The following is a 15,355-nucleotide window of genomic DNA, read 5'->3' on the forward strand; positions in this document are numbered from 1 at the left end:
CCAGACACAGGAACAGTTTCTTCCCTCAGGCAATACACCTCATGAACAGTTAATGCACACACTTAGCAATACATGTGCAATACACAACACACCACACTTCTTATTTACATATCCTTGCATTTGTACATACATACCTGTACAAACCATTTGTTGTCTATTTTTTGTACATTGTGTATTTCTTTTTTTTTAAAATATATATTTTGTATATTGTGTATTTTACTAATTCTTTTTTATTATTTTTATTATTGGTGTCCTGTCACTGTTATTATGTTTGTACTGTGGAAGCTTCTGTCACCAAAACAAATTCCTTGTATGTGCAAACATACCTGGCAATAAAGCTCTTTCTGATTCTAATTTTGACGTCATCAAGTCCGAAGAAAGACACATGCAAGTGACGCAACCCATAGCAACGCGTTAAGGCAACGACACCTCAGACTGACAGATACCTAAAAAAGGCTACTTTAGTTTTGTACACATTGTCATGTTAATTATAATCAAATTAATTTTGTTTGCTACGAGCCATGACCACAGAAATCACCACGATAGTTTCACGATGCTCATCTTTCGTCTGGAACTGCCCAAAATCATACAATGTGTAGCGGCATTAGCTACAATAAATCTTTGAGAGACTTAGATCGTATACATGCACAAACAGCTACATAACACACTAAAGAAAAAGAAAACATGAAAATGCATCATATGAGACCTTTAATACATTAATACAAATGTAATACAACTATTATTACACACATGAACATGTACATCCCCTCAGGTCGGAGATTTAGAGTCCCTTGTTTTAAGTCCAATAGGACAAAGAACTCTTTTATACCAAGTGCAATTAGGTTGCTAAATTTGCACAATTCTTTAACCTAGATGAGTAGTAGTGTATACGTTTTTAATTAGTAGTTTGTGTTGTTTAATTGTATGTGTATATGTGGTGTTTACCTGTTGTGTTACCTGTATGTTTACCTGGCTGCAAGACAAGTTTCCCTTAGGGGACAATAAACTGAAACTGAACTGAACTGAACTGAACATTGTTTGTTTTCCAAAAATGAGCTTGAACTGTTTTATCATCTCATAATTATGAAAAATGAATTTTTCATTAGTCTTTGTCTCCCTCTGCTAGTACAACACGAATGCATTCAGGCTCTATATTTACTCTAAAATTCCCAAATTTTTGAGTTTATACTGTGCGTTTATTAGGGATGTTTTCGACTAAGGATTTTCATAGTCGAATCTGATTCATTAGATTTTGCCGTAGTCGACTGATAGTCGAACCTTTTTTTTTAAATATATATAGCAGCTAGACGTTCGGTTGAATAACAGTTCGTCTGTTATAGGACAACTCGCTCTATGTTTATTTAAAATGAACAGCAAGACAACTAGAAGTGAATGTGCTTTCCATTAAATGAATCCTTAACAAAAAAAAAAAAACGTTGCAATGAACGTGCTTTGTTTTAAATAAATCACAAACACTAAACAAAACCTTAACAAAAAAACGTTGTAATGAACTTTGCAATTTAGACGCGCAAACTGCGTGCCGGTGCGGTGAGACGTAGCCTACATGCTCGGGCAGATTAGACTTGAAGTCGTTCATCTTCGGATGCGGCGTCGTGTGCGCTGTTACAAAAAAAGCTGTGCACACAGCCAAGCGAAATGGGGTCTTGCCGGTCTTGCGCACCCAACGCGTTATTTTTTGCCGTGCGCACCTTCGCGCTCGTGCGGACGCGTCGAGTATAAACAAGGCTTTACTCCGTGTCAGCGCGCGCTCTGATCGGTAAAGGTGCACAGACCTCTCCCGAATCATCTCCAGCACTCAGCCTCCGAAGCACCACTAACTCCGCCTCCGTTTCCCTCGTAAGATGATATTAGTATTTAACCTGTTAAGCTTCACCAGTGCGTGGGCGCTCTGAAGCGTTTTTTTTTTAAATAATTCAAAGTTACTATCATATTTAATGTTATTAACTTGACAAACTATACATAATTAAAAAGATATAAGACTCAAGTTTCAGTTTTTGACCACTATTGTATTCTGAGAAACTTATAGTGACAGTTATGTCTTAATTTGTGTCAGGAGTTATGAAATTAAAAAACGAGTCGTTACCTTTAATGTGAATTATGAGCGTCAGCTGCTCTCATTCAGAAAAAAACTCCCGTGCGATCGTCATGACAGCGCTTGACAAAACAACGTCCCTCAGGGCTTTTAGCTCAAACATGTGCAGATTTGGAGAAATATTGATAGATTCTCATAGGTTTACATCAGATTTCTATAGACAGGAATAATATTTATTGAATTTATACCCAAATGGGTCGATGTAATCATTATGAGCGCTGTATACTCTGATGTACTGTGTTTTCAATTCATACTGACAGTCTGAGGGCGCTGTGTGTTCAGTAAAGTCCATATATGGATCACATGAAGAAGAGCCATAATCATGTGATATTCAGGAAGTCCTGGCACAACAAAGCTATCAGAGATCGCTGTAAAGTGCAGATAAAGATTTTTTGAAGACAATAAACATGATTGCAATGATATTTGATTTACCTGTGTTCTTCGAGCCATGTCAGGTATTTTCATAATAATAGATTATATGTATAATGTAATGCTAATCGATATAGACTTTCACAATTTGCAGAATACAATAAAATAATATATTTTCTATCAGATTTTTTTATCTGAAGCCAAATCAGATCACAGAAAGTTATTTAAAACACTCGACTTGCACTATAAAGTAAGTTTAGAGTAAAAACATGATTTTAATCTCATAAATTGTCGTGTATTGATGGTGTGCTAAGCTAACATGCTAGCTAGCTCTGTGCACCTGCTAGGCTGCTAACGTTACCTAACTTCGCTGTCATTTTTATGATTTTTTCTAAATAAGAATGCTTACTGAAATGTTTCTTTTTTCAAAAAGGGCATTTGATACAGTTTCACTGTGAAGTGAGAACTTTTATAAAAGAAATGAGGGATTGAAACAGTGTGAATTGCTAGTCGTTAGTGATTATAATGCAGACAAAAGAAAAGCATATTTAGAGCAATAACCAAGCCGGAGAGGTGTGAATATGTGCAGGGGAGACTGACACTGAATGGGGCTCGTTTTTGCATCACAAAACAATAGAGGCAATAGTCTGAATAGATGCTTATAAGATGACAATAAACACCAGTTTGCATTTTAGAGTAATCAAAATAAAGTCATATGACATGATCTTGAAAAACATTGAACTAAATACAGAGTTTTAGACTTATCATCTTCAGATTTTAAATATAACATGGTTAGACATTTGGCTTTAGCTGCAGTGCATTTCTAGATTGCTACAATGCCAACTTCAATTTTATTTTCATGAAGATGTTTCATAAAAATAAATGTATAATAACTTTACAAAACTTTGAAGCTATTTATAACTATATTTTTTTCATTATGACAATAATTAATTCTACATTTACAATAAACTTCCAGGTGTCAGCTTTCAAATGAGATCTTACTTGTGCTTTTAGTACAAAGGGTTCATGAACTGTATCTGTTTCAGTTTGGGTATGCTATATCTGGGGATTTTTCAAAAATGGGGTTGCAGCTTAACAGGTTAAACATTCTCTATGATAAAAAATGTTTGTAAAAAATATTTTAATAGCATGGTTTTGGCGGTTATAGAGTTCTAATGACGGTGTTCAACTATAACCGTCGGTCTCACGGTTATATAATAACCATCACACCCCTATTGGTTACATAACACTTCCCTAATATTCGACTATGAGGTTCATAGTCGAATCAGACCTCCCCGAATCGAATCGTCGAGTCCTCGACTATTAGAAGTCAGCCCTAGCGTTTATACAAAAAAATAGTTAATCTATGAATGAGAAACTGTAATTTGCTGTGAAATAAAAGGTGTTTCACTGCCGCCTCATCAGGTCTGTCAGAGGATTGTTGAAATCTAAATGAAGTCTTAATTTATAACAGTGAAGTCACTGTATCTTCAGTCTCTGTTGATTCTGTTGACTGTGAGTCTCTGTAGGGGATCTTTATTCACCATCAGAGGATCAGCAGAAGATCAGACTGTCATCTATACCTACAATAAAACACACAGTCACATATGCAGTATGAGTGAGATATTACATCAGTCACATCTTTTCATAAGAAAACTAACTAGATAATCTATATCAATTCATTCTCAAACATGATAGCTTCATAATATAGCTTCTATCACTTTCACACAACGGACAGCTGATCCAGAACCAGCAGAAATTATCATTACACTCACTACAAATTTAATATCAGTTAATAACAAACAACCCAAATCTCTGATTATCACACACAAAGACAGTTAAAGGGGAAAAGCTGAAAAAAACATAAATATTATTTTCACAATCAGTCATAACACTATGAGCAGAATTAAACTCTTATTAAACATAGTTTACATTTCAGAGACCTACAGAAACTGAAGCTGAATTTAAGAATCTCAGACAAAATATTCACAATCACACACACACACTATTCTTACTCTAGTGTCTCCAGTTTATAATGTGGATCATCCTCCAGATCCTTCAGCAGCTTCACTCCTGAGTCTCCTAGTTTATTCCCAGACAGAATCAGTTCTCTCAGGTGTGAGAGGTTTGATCCCAGAGCTGAAGCCAGAGCAACACAACCTTCATCTGTGACGCCACAATCCCTTAACCTGTAGAGAACAATGACACACATTAAGCCTATATCCAGAGATAAACTTGACACTTAAACATTAAATAACATAATGCTGTCAATATGAAATGTATAAATTACATCAATTTATGGGATTGAATATAGGCCTACAGTTTGTACAGACTGTTTGTACTTACAGTCTGTAAGTACCCATAAAACATGGAAACCCAACATGTGTGTGTTTGCGCTTGATGTGTTTGTAAAAATTTCAAGGAACATTTGTGTGTGTGTGTGTGTGTGTGTGTGTGTGTGTGTGTGTGTGTGTGTGTGTGTGTGTGTGTACGTGTGTTAGGGCTGGGAGAAGCATATGAGCGCTACTCATATGCTGAGAGAGAGATAAGATAGTAGAGCTGCACAATTCATTTTTAAAATACTGTGATCTCCATTCAAACAATCTTCTACAAACACAATCTTTATCCAATTCCTCTGTCTATTAAACCTTTGACAAAATCATATCGCAACATTCAAATCTGTGTTGCTGCTCAAAAATAACACAAAATAAATAAAGTAAAGATGAATTTGACTGATAGCATTATTATTATTTTAATTTTTTACGTTTTCTATAGTTATGGTGATATATTGGTATTGTGTGTTATTTTGGCCATGATAATCATGTAGTGATAAATCTGATATGGTGACAGTCCTGGTTCAGGTGAAACACACACCACTTCCCTCTTTTCAGCTGCACACACACATTTTGAGGAAATGCTCACGCTTTTGCAAGGGTCTGTTTGCACAAGCATTACAAGGCAAGTTGATTTACACCAAACATTTGTGCTTTAAAAACCCTCTTCACTGTAACCTGCATCTGTTGTCTGGTTTGTAGTTCGTCTGGTTTATTTAACTGTTAGTTTTACTCTCTTTTGTGGGATAATAATATAGTAAGATGTAAATGTTCCTCTTCAGGGAGACTCCTCACCGCTGCCTTCTACCGCCAGCAGGATCTGACGGTTCAAGCAGGAATCTGTCGCTGAACCACCGGATGGGGCTTACGCCAAACATATATTCTATACACTATCTACATTTTAATCCTTTTTCACGCCGAGTCTTTATGGTAGAGATGATCTTACCACAGTATCTCCAGTTTACAGTGAGGATTCGCCAGTAGATCAGAAAGCTGCTTGATTCCTGAGTCTCCTAGTGTATTATTTGACAGATCCAGATATCTCAGGTGTGAGGTGTTTGATCTCAGAGCTGAAGCCAGAGCAACACAACCTTCATCTGTGACACCACAATCACACAACCTGTAGAGAACATTGACACACATTAAGCCTATATCCAGAGATAAACATAACTCTTAAAAAATTAATAAAATAATGATGTCAATATGAAATACATGAAATACTTATTTCACATTGTTAAAATACATCAGTTAGGATTAGGGGATTGAATATACAGTTTGTACAGTATAAAAATTATTATTTATATGGAAAGTCCCTATAAAACATAAAAACCCAACGTGTGTGTGTGTGTGTGTGCTCAATGTATTTGTAAACATTTTAAGGAACGTGTGTGTGTGTTTTTTTGTTTATGGTTTTAAAATAGATTTTTCTTATTCCAGAATCGAAATTGATTCAAATTAAATTGCTTTATTTTTGTCCTTGCTTATAGACGAGGTTGACAGAAGTTAGCCACTCTTGTTCCAACAGAGGATGAAATGTGAAATCTATGAGTGTCGTAATAAGACTTTCAGGTGGATGCGTGGAAGCGACATGAGACTAAATCCGTGTTGCCAACTTAGCGCCTTTGTCGCTATTTTTAATGACTTTTCAGACCCCTTTAGTGACATTTTTTAACCCTCTGGGGTCGGCAAACGCGCCGGCACGTTTTGGCAGATTTTTTTTACATAGCAGAAAAATAGACTTAAACTACTCCATTTCTGGTCATACAGAGTTAGGAAATATGAAAAAATAAACTGTTAAATGTCTACTTTTTTTTATGTGCCCACCTACATTCGAAATAAAATATTGTGCTTTTGTAAAATAAAGAAAATAAACAGGGTGCTCGTTCTGACTCTCCGTCTCCGTGAACTTTTTTTTCTGGAGCACGTCTTTAAATTTAAACAAAACTAGGGTCACGTGACGCAAGATGGTGGAGTAGTTGTGTTTATGCCGAGCTGCTGTAGAGCCCTTTAATTGTAACTTTTTCAGACTGATAAGCCTCCCTCAGTCGGTGATATTCTGGGCGCTGCTGACGCAAGGTATGTCAGAGAGAAGATTGAATCTAAATTACACGCTCAGAAGACGAAAACAATCGAAATTACCGATTCCCGCGCATACACCTGAAATGGCGGATGTGTCACTAAACGCTGGCGAAATGGATGCGCTAGCTAAGCGTATCACCTCGGAAGTGCTCGCAGGAGTGGACATAGCACTCAAAAACAAAATTGGTCCATTGATGGAGAAGCTCTCCGTGGTGACGGCGCATGTTATGGAGGTTGAAGACCGCGTTGCTGGAGGTGAGACACGCATATCAACGATGGAAGACACCGTTGCCAAAGACAACGCAGATCTGGTCAAGATGAAGGCGACCCTTGAAGCAGCTCTTGCCAAAATAGATGACTTGGAAAACAGAAGCAGGAGATGCAACATCCGAATAATCGGCCTACCCGAGGGCGAGGAAGGCACAAACCCCGTTCTGTTTCTCAAATCTTGGCTGCCCAATTTGCTGAATATCGACGTCAAGCATGGCCAGATTAAAATAGAACGCGCGCATCGGATTTCGATTCGCCATCCTATTCCAGGAGAGAGACCCCGCACCGTGATCTTGAAGCTTCACAATTTCCAGGATAAAGTCCGAATTTTACAGGCTGCTCGAGCTGCCGGTAGGCTGCTGTACAAGCAACATACCATATCCATCTACGAGGATTTTTCGACTGCAATCATCAGGAAAAGACAGGCATTCGGTGCAGTTAAAAAACGTCTCCGCGAGAAGGGAGTGGGCTTTGCCATGATTTACCCGGCGGTCCTTAGAGTGCAGTATAATGGCGCCAAATTCTTCAAACAACCGAGTGATGTGGAGGATTTCCTGTCTAACCTGCCTGCCTCTACTCCTCTCCACCAGACTAACACACCCCGTCCCGATGCGGCTGAATGACTTTAAAACCGGGTCAACATTTTTCAAAAGGGATTCGAAATTAGCCCCTAAACAAGTTTGACTTTCTATGGAAACAAGGTATGGTTATTTACAGACCCTTAGAGACATCCACTTTTGTGACAGGTGGTTGGGGTTGATTATTTGTGTTCTTTATTTATATTTGAATTCGTCTCAATTGATACTACGTGTGGACAGCAAGGTGATTATTTCTTGTTCTACAAGAGTTGCATACTGGCGATGGGGGCATTGAGAGGTGTCAAGGAGAAGGAAGACTTTGTCTTAAGGCTGACTAAGTATGTTTTGTATACCTTTAAAGGGTTAACTGTTACGTTGGGGCTTACCGCAGTTGCGGTTTTTTGAACATCTATGACTGCACAACTTGTTTATGTGTTACTTGTGTATCTTTTAACACTTGTCCAGACCATCTGTTGTTTTTACCGGTCCTGTGTAGTTTCTGTTGAGCATGGGACTGTGTACTCATGGATCTCATACATGAAACCGACCGGCGCCAGGCTCCACCTTTTGATGGACATAATTGTTTGTGTCTTGAATAGTGGAAATAGTTCTTATTTTTTGTTTGGCATTCAGAGTAATTTGATTTTGGTTTATGTCTTTACCTATCCATTTAGAGATTTTTTTTTTTCTAAATTCAGCCTCCTTTAACCCTTGTGGATCAGATTGCGTTATGTTCTTGGTTTGTCACAATAATACTGGCTAATTTAAAGGTACTCTTTACACAAGGAAAAATGTGTGCTATTAACCTTAAATACCGCTATTATGTTTGTAAATAACTTCAAATTGAAACTTTGTAGCTGGAATGTAAGGGGGGTTCAAAATCCTATTAAAAGAAAGAAGATCCTGAATTATTTGAAAAAAGAACAAGTTCATATTGCATTTCTGCAGGAGATACACTTGACGGCAAATTAACACACTAAGTTAAAGCGTGACTGGGTAGGGCAAGTGTTTTATTCGTCCTTTAATAGTAAAAGCAGGGGTGTGGCCATTCTCATTCACAAACATGTCCCTCTCTCAATTGTAAGTGTTCAGGCTGATACCGCAGGTCGATATGTGCTACTTAATGGGAAGTTGAGTGGAGAAACTATGACTTTAATGAACGTATATGTACCCCCCATTCAGTCTAATGATTTTATTACACAAACCTTTTGTAAATTTGCAGAACTACAGTGTGAACACAGCGTTATTGCTGGTGATTTTAACTGTGTTCTTTCACCCGATTTAGATAAATCTGCCTCGTCAAAGGCCAGGCGATCTAGCAGGGCTTGTGCCCTGGATGAGACGTGTCAGGAAATCGGTTTAATAGATACATGGCGGGCTCTACATCCTGGGGAGAGGGAATATACTTTCTTTTCAGGAGTACACAAAACCAGCAGTAGAATAGATTATATCTTTTCACCCAAAGCTTCCCTTCATAATATATTGAATTGCGAGATAGGTAATATTGTAAAATCTGATCATGCGGCCGTATTCCTTAATTTATCTCTCTCTAATGTTAAACATTATCAGGGTGCGTGGAGGTTTCCTTCTTGGCTTGCCCATGACCCAAACTTTGTATCTTATCTTAAGGAACAAACTGAACTCTTTTTTTCTGACAATAAAACCCCCGGGGTATCTCCCAATCTAATATGGGATACTGCAAAGGCTTATATCAGGGGGCTAATTATTTCATACGTGTCAAACCTGAAAAAGAAGAGCTTAGTAGATCAAAGAAGGCTTGAGGTTGAGCTCCACGGTCTTAGAGTTAGAAACAATACATCCCCTTCAGATGAGTTACTGGCAGAAATCAAAACTATACAAACTTCTCTTGAAGCTATTCTTACAAAGAAGGCGGAGAAATCATTATTTTTCGCAAAGCAACGGATGTATGAATTTGCAAATAAACAAAATAAATATCTGGCCAACCCTTTACGTCGGCGCTCTCAGGCTCAATTCATCTCCACTATCAAAGACAATGCTGGAAATTTGTGTCATGATAATGAAGCAATTAATAGAGTTTTTATGGAATTCTATAGAGAGCTCTACACATCTCAGTTGGAGTCAGATCCGGATGAATTACTAACTAAGTTCTTTGCTAATTTATCTGTTCCAACTTTGTCTGAGGAGCAACGGCAAGTTCTTAATAGACCTATTGAAATTAGTGAAATTCTCAATTGTATAAGGGGATTGGCTAATGGCAAAGCACCGGGGCCGGATGGCTTCACAGCTGAATTTTTTAAAAAGTTCAAAGAATCTTTGGTTAATTCTATGCATGATATGATACAGTATTCCTATGAGTCTGGTAATCTGCCTAGTTCTTTGTTGGAAGCTAATATTTGTGTACTCCTAAAGAAAGGCAAACCCCCTGAAGAATGTGGATCTTATCGCCCTATCTCTTTACTTAATGTAGATTTTAAAATCCTAGCAAAAATGTTAGCTACTCGACTCGAGCTGGTACTTCCCACTATTATTAATATAGATCAGACAGGCTTTGTTAAGGGGAGATTGTCATCCCATAACATTAGACGGTTACTTAATATTATTAACCTCTCAAATTCTTGCGCAAAAGGGGGTGTAGTCATTTCACTAAATGCCGAGAAGGCATTTGATAGGGTTGAGTGGCCATATATATTTTCGGTGTTAGATCATTTTAACTTGGGGAATACTTTTGCTAAATGGGTCAAGATTCTGTATACACTCCCAACTTCCTCTATAGTCACAAATGGCGTCCGATCATCTAAATTTGTCTTATCTCGAGGCTCTAGACAAGGGTGTCCGTTGTCACCATTATTATTTGTAATGGCTATTGAGCCATTAGCGATTGCCATCAGAGAAGACTCTGATATTAAAGGTATCGTTTTAGGGAAAAAGATCCATAAAATCTCACTCTATGCAGATGATGTCTTAATCTATCTTGACTCACCGCAGAATTCTGTTACTAAATTAATTGATCGGATCTCTGAATTTGGTTCCTTCTCTGGATATAGGATAAATTTTGCAAAATCGGAGGCTATGCCGTTAAACAAAACTCACTCGTTGGGCTTGGAAATCTCCTTGCCGTTTAAGTGGTCTCCTTCTGGGCTGACATATCTAGGTATAAAGATTTCACCTAATTTGGACTGCCTTTACAAATGGAATTTTACCCCGACTATCAAATCCATTATTAATGATCTGGATAGATGGTGCAGTTTACCATTATCATTGATAGGGCGTATTCACCTTGTCAAAATGAACATAGTACCACGACTGTTATACCTTTTGCAGATGCTTCCCATTCTGCTTCCTGGTAAAGCTCTAAGACAACTACGCGGTTCAATTATATATTTTATTTGGCGAAAAAAACGGCCTAGACTTAGGTATAGCTTTCTCTCTCTCCCTAGTAGGTCTGGAGGTTTAGCAGCTCTCTCATTTGAATTATATCAATTGTCTGCTCAATTAAAATATATACTGGAATGGCATCTAGACGACCCAAACTCGACCTGGGTCAGTGCAGAAGCGGCAGGTATTGGTTCTATCCCTCTTCGCAATTTATTATACATGTCATCTACAAAGTTGTCTGTTTTCATCAAAGGCAACATAATTCTCAATAATATGATTAAAGTGTGGCGGATGGCTGGCAAAACAGAGGGTCTACAAAGTTGTCTGTTTTCATCAAAGGCAATATAATTCTCAATAATATGATTAAAGTCTGGCGGATGGCTCGCAAAACAGAGGGTTATGCTACACACCTCTCGCCATACACACCTATACACAATAATCCAGATTTCTCACCTGGGTTGAATGATGGGCTAGCACTCTGGAAAAAACAAGGGATTTGTGTTATAGGTGATGTAGTGGAAAACAATAAGTTGATGACATTTGATCAGATTGTTTTAAAATATAATATTGACAGGAAGCACTTCTTTACATATAACCAAATACATAGCTTTGTATCAAAAAAAAGCTTAAGGACCATCCAGGCGGCTTTGGTCGGTCTAGAATAGAAGAACAGCTTAACAATTTGTCATCTTCTCGATCAGTACTTAGCCGCTTTTATAATATTCTCACAAGTTCGAACAAGGATAATTCAGATAAAGTAAGGAGACTATGGGAAACTGATCTTGGGGTAGAAATACACGAAGCGGATTGGGGAATGGTATGTGTAACATCGTATTTAGCAGACAATGCATCCTGGGAAATGCAGTTTAAAATACTGCACAGACTGCATATCACTCCGGTTCGCAGACACAAAATGAACCCCAATTTATCCAGGCTATGCAATAAATGCAAGATCGCAGAGGGAACCCTTAAGCACTGCTTCTGGGGATGTTTTAAGGTTCAGCAATTCTGGGATGGGGTTTGTCTAGAAGTGGGTAAAATCTTTTCCTGTTCTTTACAATTACAGTTGGTACTCAACCAGAATAATACTTTTACCGCCGCCGCTCCCGCGGCGGTAAAATTCGGGTGTGTATTTGCTGCCTTTTACCGCCAAGAGGCGCTACAATCACAGACTTTGAAAAGTGTCAGTTTATTCTCTCTATTGCGTAATCTGCCGCAGTGCCGCTGCTCATTCAGGGCGATTGAAAGCTGGTAACAGATGATTTCAAGTGAAACTTGTAGTTAAACGAATTCATAATCACAATAGGCCCACTGAAATTAAATTGAATAAATAGTGAAAACATTTCAACATAAAACATTGCAACCGAAACACATTAGGCTATCAATGAGGGTTTGGAAGAGCATAAGAAAATTTTTAACAGCGTTCAGACGATAGCTCAGTGGTTAACGCAACAACATGAGCCTCACTACGCTTCAAGCGATCTGAGATCGAATCTCAATGGAGCCAATTTGCTGTTGGCCGACTTCGTTTATGTTTTACCGTTCTTGATGCTTAAATAGGTAACTGTTTATTAGCGAGTTCATTAACTGTTTATTTATTTAAAGTCAAGAGTTTTGTTTAAATTATCAATGGCACATTACAACATAAATTTGCTACATTCCAGTAGAGCCGCTGCACGACAAAACTGATGAGGGAAGATTAGCTGATCGCGTCAGAAAATGAAAATAATGAAGCTCGTCTTTAATCTGCTAAATTATTGTTTTGTGAATCATTCACGAAATTGAGGTGAAAGACAGTGATACCCGGCCATAGCAACGGAAGAAATTTTTCAAAACAGATCCATAAATTGAACAAATCAGAAAAGACTGATTTTGTTGACTTGGATACACAAAATAACAGACTAACTAAATAGTATTGCTTTCAATATAAAAACAAATGAAAATGTAAAAGAAAACTAAAATTAATTAAGTTTTAAACCCCATCGCCCATTTTTAAGGTTTAAATAAAGTGGGACAGTTTATTTGTTTAAAACAGCTGGTTGCATTGAGTTTAGAGTTTATTTCCTCTGCGATGCAAAATAAGAAACACAGAATCTTATTCTTGCAACATTTTAAATTTGAATTGCCAAAGAAATTGCAGCTTAATTAAACAATTAAAACAGTACAAAACGAACAAAACGACCTAAGCGACATAAATTAAGAACATGCGTTTTTCTTTGACTCTCTCTTGCGCTGGATCTCTTTTTAGCAAGTTTATTTTGTCTCCCTCCCTCCAAAAAAAAAAAACCTGTAACAAATTATTTTGCCTTTGTTGCTTCAAAGACACAGCATGCCTTGTTGAATTCACCTTACAATAAAACGAGGTTGATCGTAAATTAAAGAGCTCTGTATCTGCTTCGTTTCGTCAACAGTTAATGTTTAGATAATGCCAGATTGTTGACAATCATACACACTGCTTCAAACATTCTAAAACTCTATAAAAAACAGTTGAAACAACTGGATTGAACACTTTAATTTAAATTTTGTGTGAAAAACTTTAAATACAAAAAATAAACTATATTTATAATTAAATAAGATATAGGGCCTACATTTGGACACATCGAGAGATTTATCCTTAAAAGAATTTAGCCTTTGCCTGCTCATTGGCCTGGCTATCCGACATCTCCATATGAAAGAGGAACATTAACACCTATTCTGTCATGAAACTTTATTACTAAATATTTAATTTCAATAATTCATTCAATTTCAATAAGTTTTTCTTTTTTATTCAAATAAATCTCGAACCACAGTGCTTCGTTGTGCTGCTGTTAAACTAAATAACATTTATAGAATAATTATGAACTTAAATAAAACAATAGCGCAACATTTCAACAAATAAATTATTTGATTTGTTTTTACATTTTAATTCAGGGCGATTTAGCCTATTTAATTAGAGCGAGATTTTCCCCTTGCCTTGTCCTCATTGGGAAGCGCTCACATAGCTAAACATGTTTAAGTAGATCCACTGTACCTCTCAGTTTCAGATGGATTACATAATCAGATAACGTTTATTAAATATTTAGACATTTAAAGGCTTTAGACATAGCCGATTTCTTGTCGTGACTGAGCTGAGGCAAGTGGCTGTCGGTTCAGTTTTGTGACGAGCAGTTCCCGGAGACAGAGACGACAGCTAAAATGTTGTTAGCCTAATATTAATAAAAGTTTACTAGTAGCCTATTAAGTTATTTTAGCCATTATGAGAAAAATAAATCCAAGTGAACGCGCCGCCGCGTTTGTAGAACACTAATTCAACATGCCAGAATAAAACCCGACTTTAGAACAATAGCGACACTCGGCGTGATGTGCCAAAACACTTAATTATAAACTTCAATATTTCATTCAAAATAATCTCAAAATGCTTTGTGACATTTTGAAAAGCCGTGCATAGGGCCTACATTAAGGCCACTGGAACCACGAACGTAGGCTACTGTAACTGAAACGCTGGGTTTGATTTTATTGTTTGTCATTTAAACGTGCCTGTTGCATATCTTTATTTTATATATTTTATATGGTCTATTGGTGAAGTAGCCTAAGCCTATTAGCACTGATTACTGCGGAGGAAGGGGGTGGGGGGTTAAAATAATTCAGCAGAAGCAGGGATGTTTAGACCAGAAGGAAATCCCCGTCCCCCCTGGCAAATCGCACCTTGCTTAAAACCATGTTTTAAAAACTCAATGTAGGGAATCCAAAAAATAGGCTATATAGGCCTATTGTGACAATCAGCGGCTGGAGTGCCCGCATGAGCCACTGGAGGGCACTCTCTTCCTGTGTTATGTTCCACCATGGACTCATTATGTTTTATTATGGTTTCATCAGTTTCACCTGTGCACCCTCAGCAACCCTTTATCTGGACTGTTCTGTTCTGTGCCCATTGGTGAAGTATTGTTTTACCCAAACTCGGTCTTAGTTTGTACCTCTTGTTTCTCCGTGCTTGGACTTGATCTTTTGTGTTTGAACTTGGACTCTGATATAGTTTTGTGAACCTTTGCTGCCTGCCTCTGACCATTGCGTGTTTGACTACAATTCTGGATTGCCCTTGACATCTTTTTAGTTTTTGTCTGCTTGTTCTCAGTTTGTCATCTCCTTCAATAAATATCTGCGAATGGATCCGACCGCCTCAGCCTCTTCGTGACAGAATACTTCACCACATCAGGATCCAGCAGATTACCGAACAACTCACCGCAAAATGGAACCACCAGTTGCTCCAGCAGTCTCTC

The 15,355-nt window shown here is 37.6% G+C and overlaps 1 protein-coding gene across 50 annotated transcripts in view; it reads right to left on the minus strand.

Annotated features, from left to right (window-relative positions):
- Positions 1–3,832: 3,832 nt before the first annotated feature.
- Positions 3,833–15,355, minus strand: part of LOC130072179 (protein NLRC5-like) — a 912,375-nt gene continuing 900,852 nt past the window's right edge. For 49 of the 50 annotated variants that reach the window (XM_056237149.1, XM_056237148.1, XM_056237144.1 and 46 more), the window contains 3 exons: positions 5,762–5,935; positions 4,498–4,671; positions 3,833–4,065 (listed from right to left, as the gene is read on the minus strand). In XM_056237149.1, the coding sequence (XP_056093124.1) occupies positions 4,056–4,065; positions 4,498–4,671; positions 5,762–5,935 (358 nt within the window). In that variant the 3' untranslated portion in view covers positions 3,833–4,055. The remainder of the gene's footprint in view (positions 4,066–4,497; positions 4,672–5,761; positions 5,936–15,355) is intronic. The other variant, XM_056237175.1, reaches the window with a different exon arrangement.

The sequence above is a fragment of the Rhinichthys klamathensis genome, unplaced genomic scaffold, assembly GCF_029890125.1.
Source record: "Rhinichthys klamathensis goyatoka isolate OS25496 unplaced genomic scaffold, OSU_Roscu_1.1 h1tg000481l_1, whole genome shotgun sequence".
In the NCBI taxonomy this organism is placed as follows: Eukaryota; Metazoa; Chordata; class Actinopteri; order Cypriniformes; family Leuciscidae; genus Rhinichthys; species Rhinichthys klamathensis.